The sequence below is a fragment of the Pogona vitticeps genome, chromosome 4, assembly GCF_051106095.1.
Source record: "Pogona vitticeps strain Pit_001003342236 chromosome 4, PviZW2.1, whole genome shotgun sequence".
Taxonomy (NCBI): domain Eukaryota; kingdom Metazoa; phylum Chordata; class Lepidosauria; order Squamata; family Agamidae; genus Pogona; species Pogona vitticeps.
Window position 1 is genome coordinate 67,882,201 of NC_135786.1, and position 25,104 is coordinate 67,907,304.

General features: G+C 41.0%; 1 protein-coding gene across 3 annotated transcripts in view; it reads right to left on the bottom strand.

Annotated features, from left to right (window-relative positions):
* The window catches only part of FAF1 (Fas associated factor 1), a 297,114-nt gene that overhangs the window by 58,219 nt on the left and 213,791 nt on the right, over positions 1–25,104 (bottom strand). For all 3 annotated transcript variants that reach the window (XM_020788123.3, XM_020788122.3, XM_078392865.1), the window contains exons 14-15: positions 16,318–16,454; positions 13,022–13,110 (exon numbers count right to left, since the gene is read on the bottom strand). In XM_020788123.3, coding sequence (XP_020643782.1) covers positions 13,022–13,110; positions 16,318–16,454 — 226 coding nt within the window. The remainder of the gene's footprint in view (positions 1–13,021; positions 13,111–16,317; positions 16,455–25,104) is intronic.

A 25,104-nucleotide genomic window follows, 5' to 3' on the forward strand; every position in this document is an offset into this window, starting at 1 on the left:
TATAGCTTTCAAGGCAGAATGTAAGTATTTAATGTGGCAAAATGTTGGGTGGCTACAATCAAAATCGTGGAGGAAGGATTTTAGTAAATTTATAATTAGTTTTAGTTAACAGCAGCAAGTTTCTAAGAGGGGATCACATTCAGTATTAACTACTCTGCTAGAAGAATTTTAGTTATTTTATTTTTATGTTTTTAGGTCAATAGTGGAGAACCACCATTAGTCGAGAACCACCTGCATTACTATCTGGTTCTGCAGTTTGTGCTGGTTCAGGTGTTTTTCAGCCAAACAGGTGTTTGGGGCTTCCCAGCCTCACCTCCTCTGGCAGGCGCCCACTCAAGAGGCAGTGCCCCAGCGTCCCTAACCACCTCCTCTGGGTGCTGTCTCTGAGTAGGTGCCTGCTAGAGAAAGCAGGGCTGGGAAGTGCCAAAAACCTGTTCAGCTGAAAAACACCTGAACCAGCACGAACTGCAGAACCAGACAGTAATGCAGTTCTTTGGAACAACATATTCAATATGGTTTATGGTTTGAATATTGGTAATCGACTATAATAAAGTTTATCTATCTAACCGTGAGCAATGGATATTAAGCAGCAGCAAAAGAGGGCAATGTCAGTCAACTTTCTATAAGCAGCAACTAGTGAGGAAGGTCCAACTAGTCCTGAGGGGTCATACAGAGCAGGAAGAAACTAGTAATGTTCATAGCCCCCCCCCCCAACAGCAGTACCTGCAGTTGTAATCTACGGTCCAACTCCTTTACTCTTGTAACAACAGGGTAAGCTTTCTGGGACACAGTCTTGACAAGCATGGCAAGGACCTGTCCTCCAGAGACCCTGGAGGAAGGGCATGGCTGAAGCAGAGGTAGAGGCATACATGCAAGAGCCCTGCATGCCAAAAGAGGTCGATTCCTTGTCTCATTAGCCTGAGAAGAAGTCTGTTTGAGGTCTGGCCATGGTGGTAGCAGGACTGCTGTCCTGCCCACTAGTGTGCCCAATGGGAGAGTGTTCTCTCAGGCAGAGGACACTGTCATTGTCAGTCTACACCACTCATACCTAGAACCTGGATCTGTAGAAAAACTTGTTTGCCTTAAGGTCAACCTACCTTTGCTGGGCTACCCTGAAATCTCTTTTATGTAAGAGAGAATGGCGCACTCTGTTCACACTATTAGGTATGCCGTGCTTCCGAATGCTACACCCTCATTCTGCCTCTTTCATTTCTCCAGCTGCTATTCCAAGATTGTTCTCACTCACTCAACTGCACTGTGCCCCATGACTTTGGCACTCTTCCCACCTTCCACAGGCTGTTGGTCCAAACTGCCTGTCAGTGCTGCTTAGGGCATTCACCCACTCCCCAGTATGACCTGTCCTCTGCTTCTCCAATGCTATTGGCATTTCCTGCTGGCATTCCAACTGTTCAAGGTTCAGTGAGTATGCCTATTACGGTCATTTCCTAATACCTAGGCAGTGCTGGCTGTTTGTGCACACTCTTTGTTTCGCACAATCACCTGGAAAGGGTCAGAGGACACAGGGAAACGCTTTGAAATGTTTTGCCTGTCTGTGCTTTTTCAAATGGGAAAATAATGACTATAAAGTGTAGACATTGGCTGCAATGGAGTTCTGGATATCAAGAAATTCCAAATTTTTAAAATTATGAATTCCAAATCCAAAGGGCTGTAATTATGAATTCCAAATCTGAATTCTAAATCCAAATTTTTGTGCTAGTGCACATTCAAAATTAAAATGCTATTCTGTAGCACCTTACTCCTAGCAGCCAAAAGCTAATAAATAATGTGGTGTTGGATTAGGTTATTTGAATCCATTAAACATTGAATCAAACATAATTTTTATAAGCTCACAATTTAGGCAGATATATCCACAATCCTCAAATCCGCATGCCAAAACAATAAACCATCTAGGTTTTTATTTTATTGAACAATCCAGTCTAGTGTGACCTGAATTTCAGAGTTCTCAGCAAAATTCTTTAAAAGTGTGTATATTCACACATGCATGCTCGTGTGCATATGTGCACATTTATTCTGACTCCTTCCTATTACAAAGCAATAAAAATATTCAATAATATTATGCTGTGGATTTTAATTTTGTGACCCTCATAATTAAAATTTCTGTTGGGATAAAGAAGGAATTAATGTCACAATCATTGTCAATGAGTTATAGGAAAATAAGAAAACAAAAATGGACAAAGTAGATATAAAAGCAGGCAACAAACATTCTGATTATCACACAATATAATCAGTAAATCTTGTACTAATGAGACATAAGATTTAAACAGCTGAATAATGTGTTTAGCACATTATTGTCAGTCAATGTCTCTACATTCAGGATAACAATAATCTTGAATGGCACTACACCTATTATGCCAAATTCCTAACTAAGTACTTCATTAGTTGGAAATGTCACTCTTGATCTACAGAGTAACAGATAAACGTCTCACTACTCTATACCTTGTTTGTGTGTACCTTTCATGTAATTGAAACACTGACAGTTTTAGGAAACTTTAGCTTCCACTTACTCATTTTAGTAAGAACCTCTGTAGTAGTGAATCAGCACAAGAACAAGATAACATCAAAGCTGGCATCCAATCTTTAATTTAATTGTAAGAATGGATGGGGGTGGAGGATAAAAAAACCACTAGAAAATTTCTTGTACTGTATAGCTCAAACTCATAATGAAAACTAAGGAAGAAAGGTCAAGAATAATAGTATTTTATAATACACTGCTTCAGTCATTTGAATGGCATAAATCCTTATGCACTAAGAATAAATAAAAAACAAAAACAAACTTATGATGAGTAAATTAGGTGATATTTCCTGAACCCACTGAAAACCCACTTGTGATGTCTATCATGAATGGGGCCAACCTACTTGATATCAAAGTATATAACTTCTGTTTCTTGCCATCACAGTTTATCAAAAAAGAACATGGACATTTTGTGTACCAAAACATTACATTGGCTAGGATAAGAAACATACCGTAATGGCAAAACTTAGAAAACCTGCTGATATAATTATTGCCTTAGCTGTTTTATTTCTCTACAAAAGAAATCTGAAAATAGCATGACAAGAGGCTAAAATGTGGGGACATTACTTAGAACCCTTCACGTAACAATGCTGCAGAATTCATACAGTTAACCTTATAATCTGTATTTACATTATATGCATAAATTAGCACATGCCAAACAAGTGGATATAGCTCTTAATGAATCATGGGGGACTATTACTGGCTGCCTGAAACCTATCCCCATTAAAAAAAAATACTTTGAGAGCTCCTTTCGGGAGATTATAGTAAATAATGAGTGAAATAAGGTAACACAGCACCATCAACTTCATGAACACCAATCCCTTAGGTGGCAACTAAAATTGAGGAAAAGTATATTGCACGCATCTTAAGTTCTAAATATTAAAGCAGAAGATGCTAGGCTAACCCTATGGAGATCAAAAACAACACATGTTGCTGAATGAATGAATGAATGAATGCTGAAGAGTGTCACCCACCAAGACAAGACTCTAGCTGAACCATCTGGAAATCATTTAACAGACTTTGAAATGAAGTAGAAAAATTACAGAATAATCAAGTAAAATGGGGCTAGTTGGATACAGGACAAATTCACTATGAATGTGGAAAAATTCAATAAATGTAGCACTTATGTATATGCAATTTATACCCCATCACATGTACAAAAGAAGATCTAGCAAATGGCTGAGACAACACTTTTGAAGCAGCCTGCTTCTGTAAAAAATAATTTAATTTGCTTAACATTTTAATTTGTTTTTATTTCATCTACCTCCATAATTTTAAATTATGCAACACTGTGATATGAATGAAGAAAGAAAAGAAAGAGGGTTCAATACAAAATGACCCTTGTGTTATAACAAAAAATTCTTATTCGAGAGTTTAATTATATTGCTCTCATTTTAACCTGCCAATTTTATTATTTCCATTATTTTTCTGGATAAGGACATAATGTTGAGTCAAGAATTGCTGTTTAATAAGAATGGGGGGAATATAATATGAAAAGTATTATATAATACTTTTGGGGGGGATAGAAAATGAAAACTAAGAAAAAGTTTTTAACTTTCAAACGTCAAACTTAGATCCTTCCAAATCAATAAAAGCAAATGTTTATATACATTTCTTCCAAAGGATTCAGATATACAACCTCTTGTTATAATCCTGAAAATTCTCACAAAACAAGTCTTGTGCTATGACACAACTGGATACAAGCCTGTTAGGGGATGCTGTCACTAACCCTGGCAGGCTGCATGCCCCATCTTTGTGGCTTCAGGTGGAGTACACATGGGCAACAGAGCTGCCAGGAGATGCAAGTGGAAATTAGGAACACCAGGTACAGATGTGATGTCAGAAGCACAGACAGAAATAAAAGGAGAGTAGGAAGAAGTTAGGTTACCTACCTGTAACCACTGTTCTTCTAGTGGACCTCTGTGAATTCACAGAAATGGGTTTATCCTGCGCCTGTACAGGATGTTCGGAAGATTCTAGAGCTTGAAAAAAAGAGAGTCAATTAGTCCCCCCCCCCCCCGCACGGTATGAGCTTTGCCTCCTCAACCTTCCTTCAGTTTCCCTGGTCCGCCGTTACTGTATGGAGTAGATATATAGAATGGTACCATGACGGACAGAGGGGAGGAAGGGGGGGATGTGTGAATTCACAGAGGTCCACTAGAAGAACCATGGTTACAGGTAGGTAAGCTAACTTTCTTCATAGTGCCCTCTGTGAATGCGCACAGATGGGCGATCAGCAAGCTGACTCACCGGATGGAGGGCCGTCACGGCAAGAGGGATAACAGGCTCGCCCTTCCAAATGCGGCATCATTTTTAGCTCTGACATTGAGGTGGTAGTGCCTGGTGAAGGTCAGAGCCGCTTTGCAGATGTTGTGAAGTTGAATGCCATGATGTAAAGCAGTCGATGCAGAGACAGCTCATGCAGAATGAGCTTTAAGATGTTCTGGTACCGGCTTGTTGGCAAGTTGGTATGCCAGCTGTATCAATTGCACTATCCACCTTGATAATGTTTGTGGAGAGGCCGGTGCACCCTTGTTAATGCCGTGGTAGCACAAAGAAAAGATGTGGGGAACGTCTGAATGGTTTGGTTCTGTGGAGGTAGAAGGCAAGGGCTCTTCTCACATCTAGAGTATGGAGCTTTCGCTCAATTGGTGTGGATGGAAATGGAAATAAGGTAGGAAGCACAATGGGTTGGTTTATGTGGAATTCCGACACCACCTTGGGCAGGAAGGACACATCTAGGTACAGGGTGACTTTTTCAGGGTGCATCTGGAGATAAGGAGAGTCCTATCTGAGAGAAGCCAGCTCACTAGCTCTCCTGGCAGATGTAATTGCCACGAAGAATGCCACCTTCAGAGAGAGTAACCTTTCATTACAGGTAGCCAGCGGTTTGAATGGTGGCTTCGTAAACGCCTCAAGAACGAGCTGCAGAGACGATTGAGGCACAATTCTCTGTGATGGAGAGCAAATGTTCTTTAAGCCCTTAAGGAATCTCTTGAGCGTGGGATGTGAAAAAAGTGTAGCGGAGCTAGATCCAGGAGGTTGGTGAGCGACTATTGCTGCAATGTAAACCTTAATTGTGGAGTGTGCCAGTCCAAGGTTGAAGAGATACATGATAAAGGTAAGTAGAGTCAAAAGAGACAAAGTGGCTGGGGTAAGTCCCTTAGATGCAGTGAACTTCAGGAAAGATTTCCATTTGGAACTATACAGGCGAGAAGTGGATGGTTTCCTGGCCTGGTTTAAGATTGCACGGAATTCAGGGTTATCTTCCACACCGTCAGATGTAGGGATCGGACATCTGGATGAAGGATTGCCCTGTCATTCTGGGAGAGGAGAGACAGTATCGGAGGTAAGTGGAAGAGTTCTTGTGTTATCTCCCTCAGGTGGGCGAACCATGTTTGTCACAGCCACCATGGAGCGATGAGAATCGCGTCTGTCCGGTATTGGATGATCCTGGTTACCGTTTTGAATGACATTGGTATTGGAGGAAACAGGTAAGTAGCTTCCCCGGACCACAGTACCATGAACGCATCTCCGAGAGATGCTCTGTCTCTGCCTGCTCTTGAGCAGTACCTGGGGCATTTGACATTGGTACGGGAAGCAAGAAGTTCTAATGTTGGCTGACCCCATCTGTGGCAGATGTCCAGGAAGACAGTGTCGTTGAGGAACCATTCAGGTATCCTGGTGGGAAGTCTGCTTAGGCGGTCTGCCAGGTAGTTCTCTTCCGATGAAATGTGTATTGCTTGTGGGGCAATACGATGGGTACGACACCACTCCCAGAACTTTATGGTGAGACGAAGCAGAGGAAGTGATCGAGTTCCTCCTTGTCTGTTTATGTAGTACATGATTGTGGTATTGTCAGTCATGAACTGTACTGATTTCCCCCCGATTCTGAATAAGAAGGCCCGAAAGGCCTTTATGATGGCTAGCATTTCCAGCTGATTTATGTGGAGCGGTCTTTTGCCCCTCGACCATAGTCCATGCATCTGCAGTTCCTGGCAGTGAGTTCCCTAACCAGAGGGGCTGACATCTGTCGTCACCTGGATTGACAGGGGCGGAGGCCGGAATGGTCTGCCGATCAGCAAGTTGTGGGGGGACGCCCACCATGTGAATTGAGTTGTGGCGGTACCACAAGCTTTTTTAGCTGGGAGTCTGTTTCGGGGTTGAATTGTGACAGGAACCAGGATTGGAGTACATTGTGGTAGCCTGTACCGAGGAACGGGTCTTATGAAATTTGAGTCGTTTAGGCGGCGCGGAAGGCGTCAGTATCATCGGTCTCTATCCATAGTTTTAACTGGAAATAAGGGGTTGTTTTATCACGTTTTAATGGAATTTTATTACCCTGACTGACTTTACGGAACTATAATTATATGTATCTATTTTATATTGATTTGGTTTTACTGGTCTTTGACCGTAATAAAGTATTCATTCATTCATTCAGTATCCATAGTTCTGGTATGGATAGGGATGGTACCGGTCAGGGTGCGGGTGACCATAAGGAGGTAAACCCTCAGGATGGTAATATTGCTCCTCAAGTCTGGACGGCTGGTATGTAGAGGCATGTTTCTTCTCCTTACTTTTCCCAGGCGTGCAAGGAGCGGACTCCTGTTCCGACTCAATCTGCCTGCCCTGAGGAACGAGGGCTAGAAGGGGCTATGGCCGGGTTGGATGGTGCAACAGCCCCAAATTGGCCCGAACTCGGAGACATGCTCAGGATATCATGAGCTTGTTGGGCTGGAGGTATAGTGCGTTCCACCCTGTTGGAAAGCGCAATATCATCCCTCGAAGACTCAGGTACCAGTATAGGAGATATAGCAAGAGGTGCGGTAGCCGGTTTGGTTAAGTCCTTTTGCCTCTTAGGATTTTCCTTGTCCTTTTTCTTAATTGCAGGATCAGGGGACCGCGGCTGAGCCTTAGAATAAGCCAGCTTAGGGGGGGGGTTTAAGAGTTTTTGGATTTCACAAGTAAAGAAGTTGTGCTGGATAGAGACTGGGCAGCAGGGCTAGTGGTCGATTTAGCAGCCTCCTGGTGAGGAGGGTTAGAGGAAGAGAGGGCTGTAGCCTCCATAGCAGGGTTGAGATTTTTTTCGTAAAGAAAAGATTTGAGTCGTTGTAGCCGCAGCTTAATAGCCAGCTTGGAAAAACTCCTGCACGCAGTGCACGTCTGGGTGAGATGGGTTTTCCCCAAACAAAGAAGACAAAGATCATGCCCGTCTGTAAGTGGAATTCATCAAACACAAACGGAAAACTTCTTGAAGCCTCAAGGGGCCATAAAACAAAAGAAAAAGGGGGGAAACAGTTGAGGGAAGGGGAGAAAACAATGATAGAATGGAAAAAAAATGCAAGCTGTAGGTTCTATCGTTTTAGAGAACAAGTAGAATAATAAGAATAACAAAGAACAATATAGAAAAAAAGTATTAAAGATCGATTTAGCAAAGCTAAAATCACTTTCCTTAGCACTCTAGTCTCCTAACATCCTACTCGAACAGCAGGAAAAAGGAAACTGAAGGAAGGTTGAGGAGGCGGAGCTCATACCCTGCCGGGGGGGGGGACTGATTGACTCTTTTTTCCCAAGCTCTAGAATCTTCTGAACGTCCTGCGCAGGCGCAGGATAAACCCATTTGTGTGCATTCACAGAGGCCACGAAGAAGAACGACAGGTTACCCACCTGTAATTGTAGTTCTTCGAGTGGACCACTCGAGTGAATCAGAAATGGAAACTGTATTGCTCCCGATGTGCCCCATTTCTGGCATAGTTGGCTGAATACTGATTGATCTAGTTCCCACTTGTGAGCTTGGACATCTATATGGCTCAGTGAGTCTGCTAGGTCATTGTCTTGACCAGTGTTGCATAGGGCTGAGACAGATGTGATGTTGCAGATACCACTCCCAGAGGTCGACCACTAGATAGAGGAGACCTGGTGAGTGTGTGATGCCTTGGTTTAGGATGTAGTACATTGATGTAGTGTTGTTGGTGGTGATCTGTACCATTTTTCCTATAAGAAAGTCTCTGAAAGCCTTGCACGCCTTTATGATGGCTAGTAGCTCCAACTCGTTTATGTGGAGCAGTTTTTCTCTGTGAGACCATTTGGCATGGACTTTGAGGGATTTGCAATTAGTCCCCTGGTGCGACTGGCATCAGCAGTGACTTGTATTCACGGACGAAGTTGTTGGAACGGTTGCCCGATAGAAAGGTTGGTATGGGAATGCCACCACTGAAGTTGAGAGGCCAGTTCTGGAGTGACTCTTAGGAGAGTTTGGAGAGAGTCTGTTAGTGGATTGAATACGGCCAGAAACCACGATAGGAGAGATCTCATTTGAGACACATATGCTGTACAACTGACATCATAGAGGCCATGGTGCCTAGAACTCGTTGCACCATTAAGGCATGTATCAAGGCATGCGGAGTGAAGCCACAAAGTAAGGTGAAGAGATTTTGTCTCTTTTCTGCAGGAAGGGAAATGCGAGCTTGTGTGGAGTCTATGAGCGCATCTATGTAATGTTATAGTCCTTGTAGGTTTTAATTTTGATTTCTGTCTGTTGACAGTTAGACCGAGATTGTGAAGAAGGGCGAGGGTGAAATGGGTGTCTTGTCGAGCTTTGTGATAGGACTGTGCTACAAGGAGCCAGTCATCGATATATGGAAAGACGAGAATGTTTTGAAGTCTGAGGTAGGCGGCTATTGGCACCATGCACTTGGTGAACAATCTCGGAGCTGCTGCAAGGCCAAATGGGAGTCTTTTGAATTGGTATGCTTGTGATCCAAGTTGGAAATAAAGGAATTTTCCGTGTGTGAGATGTATTGCAATATGAAAGTAAGCATCCTTAGGTCTATGATGGTGAACCAGTCATTTTTTCGAAGTAAGGGAAGAACTGATTCTAGAGTACCAATGTGGAATTTTGTGGTGACGACATAGTTGTTTAATAATCTTAAATCTAGAATAGGGCGAAGACCCCCGTCTTTCTTGGGGACAGTGAAATAGTAACAGAAAAACCCAGTGTTGTTTTGAGATAGGTTGTATGGCATCTTTGAGAAGTAAATTCATTATTTCTTCTTGCATGGGTTGTGACGGAGGAATAACAACGTGTGTTGTCAGAGGAAGTTCAAAGAAGTGGATGCTGTTTTTGATGATGAAGAGTACCCAGGACTCTGTGGTGATAGATTCCCATGCAGGTAAGTGTTTCCAAAGGGCAGGGCTGGTGGGGTGGGTGGTGATCTCAGTCAGAGGAACGTCAAACATGGTGTTTGGGTTTCCGGTCATTCCGCCTAGTGGCAGACCGTTGCCAGGTTTTGGCTCTTTGGTTTTTGGAGTATGCATTGTAAGATGTTTGTCACGGAGGGCCTTGTTGGAACTTCTGGTACGAGTTACAGGGTCGTTTCCATTGATTTTGCTGAGAACGTTGGTGGTAGGAGGGGTAAATTCCCCAATGTCTGGCTGCTGAACGCTTCTTTTGTACATTCTCTAATATATCGTCAGTTTCAGCATGAAAAAAACCTGCTCCATTGAAGGGGAGGTCTTCGATACGTGCCCGAGCATCTTCAGCTAAGAGGGCCGTTCTGAGCCAGGAAAAATGGCGTAGGGCTACTGAAGTGGCCATGGACTTGGCTGTAGCGTCTATGGTGTGGCGGGGGGAAGTATCTGTTGTTTAGCAACAGAGAGACGTTCTTGCTGGAAGGTTTGTGCTAATATCTTTTTATCCTCTGGCAGGGATTCAATAAAGGTGGACATGTTGTCCCAGAGGAAGTGTTGGTAAGCTCCCATGGCTCCTTGATAATTAGCATGGTGAAGGCTGCGGAAGAGTAAAGCCATCTACCCATGGAGTCCATTTGTTGGCTGTCTTTATTTGGTGGTATGAGAGATTGTCGGTGTCGAGATCTCGATCGAGAGGCTTCGATAAATATAGAATTTGGAGCTGGTTGTTTCTGAAGGAAAATGGCTCCTGGATCATGGATTCTATAGAGGGTATCAATCCACTTAGACATGGTATGGGAGGAAGCTGGTTTTGTCCAGGATCTCTGTGCAGTACTAAGGAGAGATGGCAACACTAATATGTGTACTGGAGCAGTTGTATTTTTAGCGATCGGATCATATAGATGATCGGCTGGTTCTTGGTTGGTGGATTTGCAGATCAAGGGATTTAGCCATGCAAATCATAAGTTGGGCATAGGTCTGGAAATCCTCTGCTGGTGATGGTGGGTCGGTATCTACAATGTCTGACCCTGGAGAGGTAAGTAATACCGATGGAGTCTGCAGCCGAGATCCATGGTCAGAGCCATCAAGGTCGTGTCTGGAGTCGACGGACTGTCGATTGACTTCAGTGTCAAGAGGCTGAGTTTCATAGTATTGCCGGTTATGAGTCGAAAAGGATGGAGGCAGCATGTCCATGGACATCTGTCGATGTCGAGGATCGTCAATATCGAAAGATGGTGGTTGAGCATCAATAAACTTCGATCGGTGTCGAGCTCGGTGTTGTAGCAGTGCCGGGGTCGATGACTTGGATTTACTGGAGGATGGGAACTGTGTTGATGAGTATGTGTCCGTGGACCAGAACGGATATCGAGGATTGTCAATATCAGATCCTGTGTCTCTGTTATGTTGAAACGGAGGTTGCTGATGCAATGGCATAGCAGTAGAACAAATGGATGCTAGCAATGCTGAGTGTGAAGAGTGATTTCCATCATCTATTGTAATAGGAAAGTATCAGGAGCCTGGGGCTGCAAAAGCCTCACATGTGGATGAAATCTGCTTGACTGCCTGAGGTTTTTCGATACCAAGTGGGGAGCAGGTTGAGGTATAGCCACCTCTCGGTGATGTAGCTGCTTCGACACCAATGGTTGTCAAGAGGTAGGCCGACTACTAGATGGTATTATCAAAACGGGTAAAACACCAGGTCTACTAGTTGGTGCAGTTTGTCAAGCAGAGCACTGGTCGGGGCAAATGGCAACCCAATGTGTGTGCTGAGTGTGGGTTTGAACCACATGTGATGAAGCGAGCTGTTGAGATTGTTGATGTGGACAGTTCTGGTTAAGGATCTGTGGGCAATCTGAGGGCACTGAATATGGAACGGTGTCGAACTGTTTGGGACTGGAATCCTTGGGCGATGGAATAACCAAAGGATTGCTGGAAGGAATGGAAGGTTGTGGACTGGGAGGAGAAGATGTTAGTTGTTCGACTCTATCATCCCATTCTGGAGACTGAGAACAAGGTTGATGGGGTAGAAGTCTGTAATCATGTGAGGAAGATCCAACCAAAATTGATTCAGAGAGTTGTTGTGGTTGTGGTGGGATGTCTGTAGGCTTAGACTGTTAAGCTCATTTAGGAGGAACAGGCTCCGAAGCTGGAGCAGCTTCAGTAGGCCTCTGACTTCGGTATCGAGGGTTTCAATTTGTGTGTCTTCAAGGTCTTGGACGATGCAGATGGAGAATCGGAATGAGCTGGTGTAGCTGATGGATGTTGTTTCGATGATTCATTAACGGCTTTTTCCATTGCTTTGGTTTGGGAAGTAGCCCTACAGGGAGGTTGGGCCATTTGAACTGGTTGTAAGGATTGTTCCCAAAGTCGGAGTTTTAGCCTCGAGAGGTGAGATTGAAGATCTCTGTGCTTAAAATTTTTGCAATGGGTACAGGAGGAAGTTTGATGTTGTTCTCTCAAACAGAAAAGGCACTTAGCGTGTCTGTCGGAAAGTGGGATCTTATTATCACAGACAAGACAGTGCTTAAATGGGCCCAAAGGGGCCATGAATAGGAGAAAATAATTGAGGAGAAAAACCGATGATTGAAGGAGGTGGTGGTACTGCGGCTGGAGACCGAGTGAGGGGAAAAGAAAAATCTCTGATGATAATGAGTTTGATCTAATAGTTTAAAAGAAAATAGATTGATAACAGGAAGGAATCAAGAATAAGCTCTCTTTTTCTTTTACTCATAGAAGCAGAATTATGAGTCTCTCAATGTGGCGGTTAAAAGAAACTGAAAAGGGATGCTTGGTGCCAAGGTACTTATACGGGTGGGGAGGGGCATATTCTAATGTGTCCATTGCTACCGCAGAAGCTCTAGAATCTTCCGATGAGGCTCCGTGCAGGTGTGAATCACCCAGGGTGTGATTCACAGAGGCCATGAAGAAGACCCAGGAAAGGTCATGGTCAGACACCTGAGGAGAGCTATCCCCAATCTTCTGTGCCCTGGACAAAGCACGACCACAGGTTCTGAGAAATCTATGGATGGCAGATTGGGTGAGCCTCACCTGGGGGGAGGGTGTGGGACTAGCACACCAATCTTCCCCTGCTTGAACTTGCACAGACCAAACCGACTGGAACAGATTCACCCACCTTCTCTGGTAGGTGGTAACATTTGGTAACTCTATACAGTACACTGAAACCACTGAAATGGGGCTGGAACAAATCTAGCACTACAAACAGATTCCTACATTTTAAAAGAAAAGTTGTCTGGAAAAGCCTGAATTCATGTATCTAGAGTGGCATTCAGCTCTCACCTCATCCTTTATGTCTTCCTGCTGCTGAGCACTGAAGATCTCCATTGCAGCCATCAGCCTCATCATTAGCTCATCCACTGTTGTGTTACCTAGCAACAACGAAAGACCGGTGAACTTCATATTATTAAAGTTATTAAGAAAAACAGAAAGTCATTCTAGGAATAATCCAAAAGTAATACCTAGTGTTCAGGGTTTTTTTAATAAGTCATAATAAGATGTGATTAGATTCTTAGAACATTTTTACGTTACTGGTGTATTTTTAAGAAAGGTGCACATTTGCCAGCAAATGTTTGCTGGAAACATTTTTTCTAGGAAGCCCTTTTCCAGGACTAATTCTTGATTTTCTGTTATATTTTCATATCTGAAAAAATTGAAAAGTAAGGAGCACGAACCAAGAGGAGAGAAATAATCACAACAATAAAAAAGAGGCATTTTTATTTCTTTTGTCACAATCAATTCTAGCTGCCTCTTAAAAATACTTTCAAACTGCTGTGTAAAGTTCAGGAAAGTCTCATGAAAGAGTTGGTTGCAGGTTAAATGCTTACTGCCTAGCAATGCCACTCCCACGTTAATCGAAATATTAACATATGTGCAGGTGAAAACCCTACGCTCTTTCATTGTGTATATATGGATCCCATCCTTGGGTAACATGCTTAATGCAACCTAGGCTGAAGCTCATAGAAGAGGGAAATCTGTCTACTGCACTGGTGATGAGGCTTTGCTCCCTGTCTTCTGAAGTATTTTGTTGTTGCTAAGTAAGTTGTTGTTAAGTTGTCAAGTAAGTTGTTAACATAGTAAAAATTTGCACTTTGAATTTCACTCTAAAAGTGATTTCTAAGAAATCAGTGCTTACTGAAGTACATGTGCACTAAAAGTCAACTTCCTAGGTGCTGGAGCTGTGGTGTAACAATTTTGATCCTCCTACGAATGAAAACCAGGAGTATGAGACTTTCAGAATTTGATTTATAATAATAAAAGAGAATGGTTGTTTATATACATGTGTGCACTTGTGAGTCTATACTAGCTTCAACTCTGTAAGAATCTGACACCTGAAACATGGCATGGGAACTAAAGACTGCACTCTAGGACTGTGCCTGTAATACCAGGGTTATTTTATATGATCAAAATATTAAAATGGATTAATTTACTTTAATTTACTTTTAAAATGATGATGATGATATCGCATCAAGTTGATTCTAACTCTTGGTTAGGATTTTCTAGGTATTAAGTACTCAGAAGTTTACCAGTCCCTTCTTCTGAGGGCATCCTGGGACTGTGCACCTTGCCCAAGACTACATGGGCTGGTGCTTTTCTTAGGAAGCAGTGGGGAATCGAACGCCCAACCGCTACCTAAACCACTGAGCTATCCAGGCAGCCTAACTTACTTTAGTTAATTAAAACCTGCGTGTGGCTTGAAGTACCATCTTCAGCAACTAGATGGCTAATGTCCCTTAGCAACAAAGAGAAATATGTTTTCAGGCTGGGAATATTAATTTATACAAATATAACAACAAAAGAATCGCATGCCTTAAAGGGGTAACTGTTTGGTGTTCTATAACTGCCACAACTCCCCCCCCCCGCAGTTTTATCTTGCACATTAAAACAAACTAACATGGCTAACTCTGGTGATTTCTCCAAAGGATCTCTAGGCTACATGGCACAACTCCTTGCAGGACTTCTGAATTCTTTAGACAGTTAAGCTTGCGAGAAAGAGCATGTTCTTTTTGGTTGGATTTTGGCCGGAGATTCACCCGAGAATGCTGGCAGGCAGACTCCTCCATTTATGCAAGTCACAGCCTAAAATATATTGTATGGGACGCAACTGCTTTTCCAATGTCACTAAGGCTGCATTTTTAATGAAGTCCAAAACCCACAGGCAGGCAAGGACTTTATTAAAGCCAACTGAAATTCCATAAGCGTGTACAAGCTTTTGAGCTCTCTATATCTGGCTTCTGTACAAGATGGGGTGGGGTGGCGTATGCTAACCCAAAAATGTGACCAGATGTTGTTGTTTGGAGGTCTGCAGTTAAACCCAGTCACAAAATGGAGAGTGCAGAGTCAGTGGTGAGAGTGGGTATCGGATTACAACTAAATACATAATGCACCAGATACCTTTGTTTTAATAAACAATAGACAGTCTCCTGTGCAATATTTATGCACACAGAGCTCCAACATGCCCCAGCAACTGGAGAAGGTGGCAGCCTGGCTGCATATAGCCATCACTTCACCAGACTGCTGTGCCAATATTTGCACCTGGAGCGCTGCATATCAATATTGGAGTGGAGAGTGATCAGAAGGCTTCTTTGGACTCAGTGGAACTTAAGCCCTATTCAGGCATTACACTTGAAAGTTTAAAGAGTGGGGGGGGCGGGGGCTGTGCATGTAAGCTCCGCCTACACAGCTTCACTCTACCAGGCAGACATGCAGATCTTTGCATGTTCAGTGCAAAGGCCTGCATAAGAATTGTAAGTGTGTCACCTGAATGTGACTGCTACATTTCTGTGACTGGTGAGTCTTCCTTCCTCCAGGGCTGCTCATTGTGAAAAAACTGTAAAAAGTGTTCATCTGAATGTACTTACAGCAACTATGCAGACCTTCATACTCAACCTGTAATAGTCTGCATGACCTCTGGTTAAGGAGAAGATGGGGAATAGAGATTACATGCACAACCCCATGCCCACCCTCCTTTGTGCCTTACACACTTCAGGTTGAATGCCTCAATAAGAGCTGAATGCCTGAATAGGACTTTACTTATGAATAAATGTGCTGAGGATGTCACCTTCATGTATTAGGATTTGAACAAATGTTTAATATATACTCTCTGCCTTTCTCATAAGTGTAGTAAGTATTAGCACATTAATTCCTATTTTTAAAGTTCTAGGCTTATTTACAACCAGTTATTTTCATGTTACTGTGAAGCATATACTAAGCTCTACTGTTGTATATAAAAAGTGCATTCTTTCTTAACAATAACAGCACTTTTCTAGAATGAGAAGGTAGAAGCAAAACCCATGATCTATCAGTTTTGAACTGATGGGTAGTATTCATTGCAATTGTGTATAGTGTATACATACTTCATTGCATTGAGAAGTATTTCTTAAATTTATAAAAAAATTAAGTATATTCCAGAGCATTAGTACCACCCAGCACAGCCAGTGATTAGGAATTACAAGAGATGCAGTTCAACAACATGTGGCAGTTTTAAAAAAATCTCCACTCTTGCTCTAAATAGAAAGAGAGACCTGACAACAAATTTCAACAAATAAAATATGCACAACATAACACACAAACTATACCTTGTATTACATTCAACACTTCATTCGATGATCGTTTCCCCATAATAATCAGGAAGAGTGGAAACTGGTCTGTTTTCTGAGTTCGAATAGTTTGAGCTACAACACTACCGAAGTGTCTCGTGCACATTGTTAAAAATCTGAAGAAGAGAAAGTTTTGTAAAAAAGATACAGCTTTTATAAACAACTTCCATTTTAAAAAAGAAAAGTTGCTGTTAAAAGTCGACTACCAGGTCCCTAAAGTCCTATTCATTTATTGTGTGCCTATGGTAATATCAGTAACCTTCTCTTTGACCTGGTTCCACCATTTCTTTAATATTATATAACAGTTTTATATCACATAAATTTCTAGTCTCAGCCTGGTGCAAGCTAGTTCTCATACTTACACTTAGTTCATAGTTTACAATAACAAATGTACTGATGCAAACTATTTTCCCCCTGAATAGAAGAGATGAATGAAACAAGCAATAGCCTTTGGATTCATAGAAAAAAAGGCAAGGTCAATCCCAGGTATTTTAATATTCAACAGTCTCTTCCCCAAAAATGATGGTCCACTTGTTGTGGCAAACTATACTGTAGATGCCATGTACTATATCTCTTGTACCAGTCACTTCAATTAGGATGCTATGGAGCAAACCTATAGCAACCCTATCAGGGCTCTCAAGGTAAGTGAAATATTTAAGAAAAAGTTTTACCAGTCAGTCAGTCAGTCAGTCAGTCAGTCAGTCTCTCTCTCTCTCTCTCTCTCTCTTTCTCTCTCTCTCTCTCTCTCTCACACACACACACACACACACACCATATGTTTCAATGCTGAGTGGGGATTCAAACCCAAATCTTTGAAGTCCTATCCATGACTCTATCCACTATACCACACTGTACTTTATCATGACAGTTGCTAGCGCAAAAGGCCAATATTTTACTGAGCTTCTGCTGAGTATAGGAAGTCCCATCAATTAAAGTAATACAAGATCATACTGTTTGTACAAGTGTTTCCTTTGTCAAGCAGAGGGTTGGTTTTCTTCATGGAGATCATTGCATGCCCAAACCATAGGTAACTTGCTCACTTTTACCATAGCACCACTTCTGAGAAAGATCACGCTATTGTGCTGAATCGATAAACTGTATTCATCTCAAGAGGACATGAGCAAAATGAAGTTTTGCTCATGAAAAACTTTTATTGTAGGTCTGAAAATTGTGATTTACTGTTAGTCTTTTCATACAGGGGAAGCTTTTATCACTTCTGGGGCAGAGGCAAACATCTATCACATTATTAACCAGCATAGAAGTATATTGGATCCTTCATCATATCAGCTGAACTTAAGGAGTTCATCGAAAAACACACACACACAGGAAAAGAAGAAAAAAGGCAGGAAAAGTGTTTTTGATGCAGTTTTTAAACTGAAATACAGTACATGCATCACTTTATACATAGAAATAATATTTTAATATATTTTTCACTAAGTTAATCAGCTGTAGTAATAGTGATCAAGGAACTGTACTTCAGAGATAGGTTTTTAGATGTGCTACTGGTCTTTTTCACTTTCATGCTTAATACTGCAGTCTAAAAACAATAATTTCAAGCTTTTGACAAAAAAAGCTTTCATCTATTAGCATACTGAAGTCTGGCATTAGTATTCTTAACACGAACTTGAATAAATGAAAAAACTGATAAAGCTTTTCTCTTCCATTAGAGGACTGTTTGAAATTAGCATTTCTTTCAAGAGAAAAGGGTAGCTTATGATATGTTTTCAGATCTGATGGTAAAAAGTAAATGTCATAATAATAATGAATTATGAAAGACCAAATGCAAATATAGAATGCTTTAATAAGATCCAATTTAATAAAGTCTGTAAAAATAATGGACTTTTAATAACACAGGTCACAAAAGGCAAAACAGTGGAAATTCTGAGGACTAGCCACTGGTACAGCCTTATTAATTCTTAATTATGTTCATGAAAGGCAACTTAAATCGTCTGTTTTCTTATGCCTTATGATAATATTTTAGGTAACAACTGATCTGAAATGTATGCACTGTCTGATCAACGAAGTCCTGTTGTCTCATGCATTAGAAGGTAAATCTATTTGAAAAGACAAACTGCATTAAAATGTCACAGGCAGAGAAGCATTTGATATCAAAATCCAAAACAGAATCATGACATTCAGTTTTCACATTATTAGTAAAAAAAAAAAAAAAATCTCAACATCTACACTTCAAAAAGCTGGGATGACAAAGAACAGAAGTCCATGACATGAAAAGTAGGCCTACTTTGGAGAGTGCTAAATTTCTGGGAGGAGGAAAACAGCTGAGTTTCACTTCTGTTGACCTCCTTTTGATGACATACATAACTAAAGATGGAAGTTACTAACTTTTCCCTTAACAATAAGATACAGTTAGTTCAAAGCAATAGCAGCACATACAAAAGACATGCATGAATTAATTGGTGACTAACAGCTGAGTAGAAACCAGAAGACTGTGAGGGCAGGAGCTCCTTCATGTTATGGTTGAGTTTGGGGCAGCAAAAGAGGATCAGGGTCAGGGTGAGACTGCACCATGAAAGATCTTTGCCTAGTCTTTTATGCCTAACATGGACTGAAGAGGTATTTGGCCTGTTCTTTCAGCAAAGTCACTCAAGTAGATCTGCTGCTTTGGTAGAGAGCAAAGGAATGGCACAAAAAAGAGTACCTGGGCTCTGATTACACCATATAGATCTATGACAATTATATGACTTATATTCAAAATCTAGTTTAAATTCTACAGAAGACTGTTACCTTAACCATCACTCTGACAACACTATTCTTACCTCCCATAACCCCAAGGTCAATGGCAGAACTGGTCAATAAAACAAGATCACTTAACAATAAGAAACAGTCACTGTTCTTCATATGCTGACCTAATTTAAAGAAACTACGAAGAGATGCCGCAGTGTCTTTTCAAAGCAAGAGGAATACTTGTTGAATATTAAGCATATGAGACATCTAATTATTTGACATTATTAATTTTATACTGCGCAAAGTCAACACAAGTCTCATTAAAATGTTAATTTAAGAATAACATTTTATGTATTAATATTTAAATTTTAAATGTGGAAGTGGAAAGTATGATGTATTTAAACAAAATATCTATGCATGGTGGTCTTTGCACAGTCTGCAATTTATCCACTTAACCTTAACTTTCTTTAAAGACAATTGTTATTTTTTTTTACTGAGTCCCTATCTTACTCCTTGCTACATCCCTCTGCCTGCAATGTTTTCTTTGTTGCAGCCTGTCAATTCAGCAGGAAAGTAGTTGCCTTTCTTCAATAAATTTCTCTGAACACATAAAACACTGTAGTTTGGTGTATCAGTAACTCATCAGTTTAACTCCAGAGCCAGTTCAGTCAAGCTAATTGGATTAGTACTGATAAGCAACCTGTCATTCCTAGAGGTTCTCTCCAATCAGTCCCAAACAGCATGACAAGGAACTGTAGTCTGAAAAATCTGGGGACAACATGTTGCCAGCTACTGTGCCACCCACAGTTGCCACCTAAAGGTATGAAAGACTCCACATGGGGTTTATAGAGCTGTTCCATCCGCTGAAATGTAGCACTATATTTCACTTCTCCAATCATGATCCAGATGAGGAATGCCATCTCCCATCATGGGATTTTCCACATTTTGCCTGTCATTTTTCACAGCCTAGTTAAAGTAGAAAAGAAGACTATCCTACTGCTGCCCCCAAAACAACCCTCTCTTGGAGTCATTTTTGTGCCATGCTCCATCAGCCATTTGTTTGGGAAAAGTGCTACCAAAAGTGTCCATAGTGATGTGATGCAGTGAGTATTCCACCAATTTTCTTGCCACCTGATTCTATCTTGGTTGTTATTATTGCTGTTTCCATTATGCATGTGTGTCTCATCTCCTGATGCTGCTGGTTGCTGAACTGATGAGTAATAACAGTAGAACAAGAGAGTAAGTGGCACTCATGGTGAATTTTGTACCATAGGCAATAATGGCTCCTAAGAGATGCCCCTCATTCCTTGCCAACAAGAAACTCCAATTCTCGCCCACCCCTCTCCAAAGTCCCAGTCTCCTGGAAAAGTCAATCAGCAACAGCATGATTATTTTTTAATGGAGGCATATTATCAGTATGGAAATTTCTGTTCTCTTGGGAGTTATTTCCCTAACATGTCTCAGAGAGTTGCGTGGGCTGAGGAAGCAAGTATGGCACCAACCCGTTCCCACTCTGTCTCTTCTCCTCAAGCACTGACCATTGATTACACTGCTGTCTGAAAAGTCTTCTCCTATCTTTTTAAGGATCCAGTCTGTGTGAGTGAATGCAAGGCAACTCTATCTTTCCACCACTATATTGTGGAAAATCAGTAAACTGAAAAGGACAGACCACTACCCCAAATTCAAGCCACAGCAACCTCCTCCCCCCATCCCGCATCACCTATATGCTGGGCATGTGAAAAATAGGACAGGGCAAAAAGATAAGAGTGAGAGAGGGTAATATATGGCTCTGTTCATGCCTATGGGCAGAAGAAAGAAGACTAGGCAGAGCCTGTGTAGACTGATAGTTCCATGATGATGCACAAATAACAAGGGAGGCCCACCATTTCAAATTCTTTCACAACGTATTTCAACTGCAACAAGGTGATGAAAGATAGCAAAACCAAGTGGAGTTAAGGATGTGATGTGGATTCCCTCTCTTTGCCCTGTTAGGTTATCTATGTGGTGGGGGTTGGAAGATGGACATCCAGGACAGAAGTATCCAGTATGTGTATTACTCTAGAAATATAGTACATTTTTTACACAGACATAGCCATGGCACAGCTGGTACTGGAATTCAAACACTGTACATTTAAACCATCGATGGGCAGTGTGACCAAAATAGAAGATAATTTTCTAGATTAACTGAGAACTTGGAGGTTACTCTCACAAGAAGGTGGAGCCAAAGTGAGAGGAGCACAGTGAGATTAGTGAAATAATTTTAAAAAAATATTAATGTTTTATTACTTTCATTAGATAAATACCGTAGATACTTTACAAAAAGCATTTTATTAATTTTACATAGATTTAGTCATGAGTACATTTCCATTCATTATAAACTAACCCAAGAGCCTCCAGAAATATGAATTTGGGAGGAAAACAGGCTCCCCCAAAATTGGCAGCATGACCCACCAATGAAAAGTGGTGTGTGCCTTCTTGAGCATTTTAAACAAATGCATATAGTGGAAGCAATTAAGTCTTGCAACTTGCTGTGTTATCAGTCCACACAGAGAAGGAGGTAAGGTATCAAAAGGTAGAGATCAATGCTAAATTGTTCCTAAGGAGAACACTAAGATGCATGTTGACTCTGTTCCCTGTATTTTGTTTTAAAATCCATATTCAGATGTTACTTACCAAGATCTCAACAACACATTCAGCGATAAGTGCCTAGGTCCTCTCTCTGTGTTCACTTTCTCCACGTGGCAAGTCACAATTATGAAAAGAGGTATGTTCTAACGGGGAAGCTCTCTATGAAAGACAGAACCCTAATTTGATTGGCTTTTATTTGCCTGGTTCAAATTTGGACTGAAACTGGTAGACAGAGGGAAGGGAGCATTTTTACATTTAAAACTACATGACGGATTGAATGATTTTAAATTCAAACTCATATTCTGTTATTCTTTGGCAATCACTTTGGTGTGATTCATTCAGGCGGAGGGGCTAGGCACATGATTCAGTTGAGAGGCACAGTGCAGCAAAACTGGTAGGAGAACCTATTTTTTGAAGGGCAGCTGCTTCTCTCTGCTAACTAATCCCTGTAATGACATTGCTTCATCTGAAAAGATCAGTGGCTCTAAATATGAAGGATTTTCTAGTCTTCCTTGAGGCTGGACATGTTAGATTACAAGACTTCTGGATGTGTTATACTACAATTCTAATCAATTTCATCTAGCACGAGTACACTGCCTGTGGATTATGGGAATTGCAACCCAACATATCCAGAGGTTGCCAAAATGGGGAAAGGTGCAGTAGAAATATTGTTACAATTTCTGTAGAAATACATTGTCAGCCACTGCAATACTTGATCAGCAGATGCCATACTCTAAGAAATTATTTGTAAATATCTTGTTTTTTAAAAATTCTCTTGATAAGCAAACATAAAACATCAACAGAGATTCTGTTACACTTTTGGTGAATTGATACTAAAATCCTCAAGGTATTACTAATGCAGCCACAAAAATTGTGCCCAACTGCCTCCTTTTTCCTTCAGGAGTCAGCATAAGGCAATCACTCTTCCACATCAAAGCTAATGGACTTGGCACTAAAGGCACTCACATTGCACAGCTAACAATAAAGTCACAGTGCACTACAACAGAATATTAATAATCCTGATACGACCAGATAGGCGGGATATAAATAAAATAAAATAAAAAAAATTAAAAAAATATTCCACACTTCATAATTTCACACAGTTTCAAAACATCTCCACATCAGGGAGAAGCAGAACAATTCAACAATTTTCAGCATTTAGAAAGAAACAGAAGTATTTCAGAATGCTTGTATTGGAATTGTACAGCATGGCCACCAAAGAATGAAAATGAAAAGAAACCAGCTTTTAAAAGCACAGTTAGGGCATGCAGTGGTGCTGCGGATTAAACTGCAGAAGCCTCTGTGCTGCAAAATCAGAAGACCAGCAGTCGTAATATCGAATCCACGCAACAGAGTGAGCTCTCGTCTCTTGTCCCAGCTCCTGCCAACCTAGCAGTTCGAAAGCATGTAAATGCGAGTAGATAAATAGGTACCACCACGGTGGGAAGGTAACAGCGTTCCATGTCTAGTCGCGCTGGCCACATGAGCACGGAAACTGTCTACGGACAAATGCTAGCTCTACAGCTTGGAGATGGGGATGAGCACCGCCCCCTAGAATCAGATATGACTGGACTAAATGTTAAGGGGAACCTTTGCCTTTGGGCATGAGAATGAAAAAACTAATTCTCATTAATGTATTGTCCCAAGATTTTTCCCCATGCCAATGATATCCAAGAAATAATGCTGCTGTTGCATGCTGTCAAGTTGCCTCCAACCTATGTTTCTTCCACCAGTTTTTACTCCTTCTCCTTCTGAATATAGTCTGGCTTTCCATATGATATGTTCTGCATATAAATTAAACAGACTAGGAGATAAAATGCACCCTTGTCTGACCATTTTGCTTAGAAGAAACCATTCTGTCTCTCCATAGGCTGTCCTAACTATAGCTTCTTGTCCACAATACAAGTTATGCATCACAACAATCAATTGCTAAGGCATACCCATTTCTTTCAGAACAATCCATAACTTCCTATGATTCATACAGTCAGAGGCTTTCCTGTAGTCTATATAAAGGAAAGACTGATCTTCTGAAATCTCTGGTATACTCTGGTAGCCAGTGAATATTTGCAATATGATCTTGAGTGCCTCTTTCTTTTTGGAATCCAGCTTGAACATTAGGCATTTCTCACTCCACAACCTTTGCTGCAACACCTTGAGCATCACTTTGCTTGAATCGGAAATTAGAGCAATGTCCCCATATCTACTGTACTCCTTTGCATTTCCTTTCTTGGGGTTTGGAATATATCTCAAACTTTTTCATTCCATTGGCCATTGTTTTGTTTCCAATAAATGTACTAAACAATGATTTCCATGCTCATAAAATTTGCATTTTCTCAGAAACAGTGCACTACAATTTCAGTGCAGGAAATGGTGATAGGTAAGACATCAGGGATTCCTCCCAAATTTTTTGAAATGGAGGCAAATTGTCTAATATTCACCTAAATCAAGAGATAATACAAATGGGACACTTTCCTATATTGTTCACCTATAGAGGATATGGGGCGAGGATGTCTTCTTCTGATATTTAATCTGGGCATACAGTCTTTGGCATGTGCAATCAGGCAGGACACACCAACATCTGGCCTGACACATAAAAAATATGAATGCTGTAGTTTTACATTCTGATGACCTTTTGCTGTTTATCACTTTACCTGAATCTTTTATAGCAGTTGATAAAACAAGCTAACAATTTGAGAGCCCTTTCAGGTCTAAATATGAAGCTATGCCTGTTATCTTCACCACATAGCAAGACTTTTTGTGTTTAGAAGCTATTTGATATCCAGGCACATTGTTTCCAGAAAATTAATATTGTGTCAACGAAATCCAAATGGGGACATTTATCAGCTTATATTTCATTTAAGAAGACACATATGTCATTTTAGAAAGGTGGATTAAATTTTCAGGCAAACTTTTTGACTCATAAAAACAGCTGGTTTGATCCAAATACTATTTCAGGGTGACTCTGGAAGCAAATTATTTGGTATCCCTGTTTGCTTGGACTGCCTTAGGCTCGACCCCTCTAGGATGGAAAGGAATGGTGCCCCCTGCAATTTGTGAAGGTGGCCTGGCATATGATCTCTCATCAATTACAACTTGATATGTATATGCATGCTAAATTAACTCTATGGGGTTATCTCAACTGGAAAATTGTGAGGTAAATCTTTTTATGATAGAAATTGGCTGATGGTGGGATTTACACACTAGGCCAATGGATAGGGCTCAATCAAGAATTTTTGCTGCTTTCAAACATTAGAATCTATTTATTTATTTACTGACATGGCCATTTCTTTGTCTATTTATTTTAAAAAGATTATATGCTGCCCAACAAATGAAGTCCTTAGGATAGTTTACAAATATCAAAAGAAGGATAGTCAACGAAGTCCTGAAACACAGCATCACAAATTACAAACATTACAATTTTTAATAAGCAAAAACAGCCAAACAGAAGCAAAA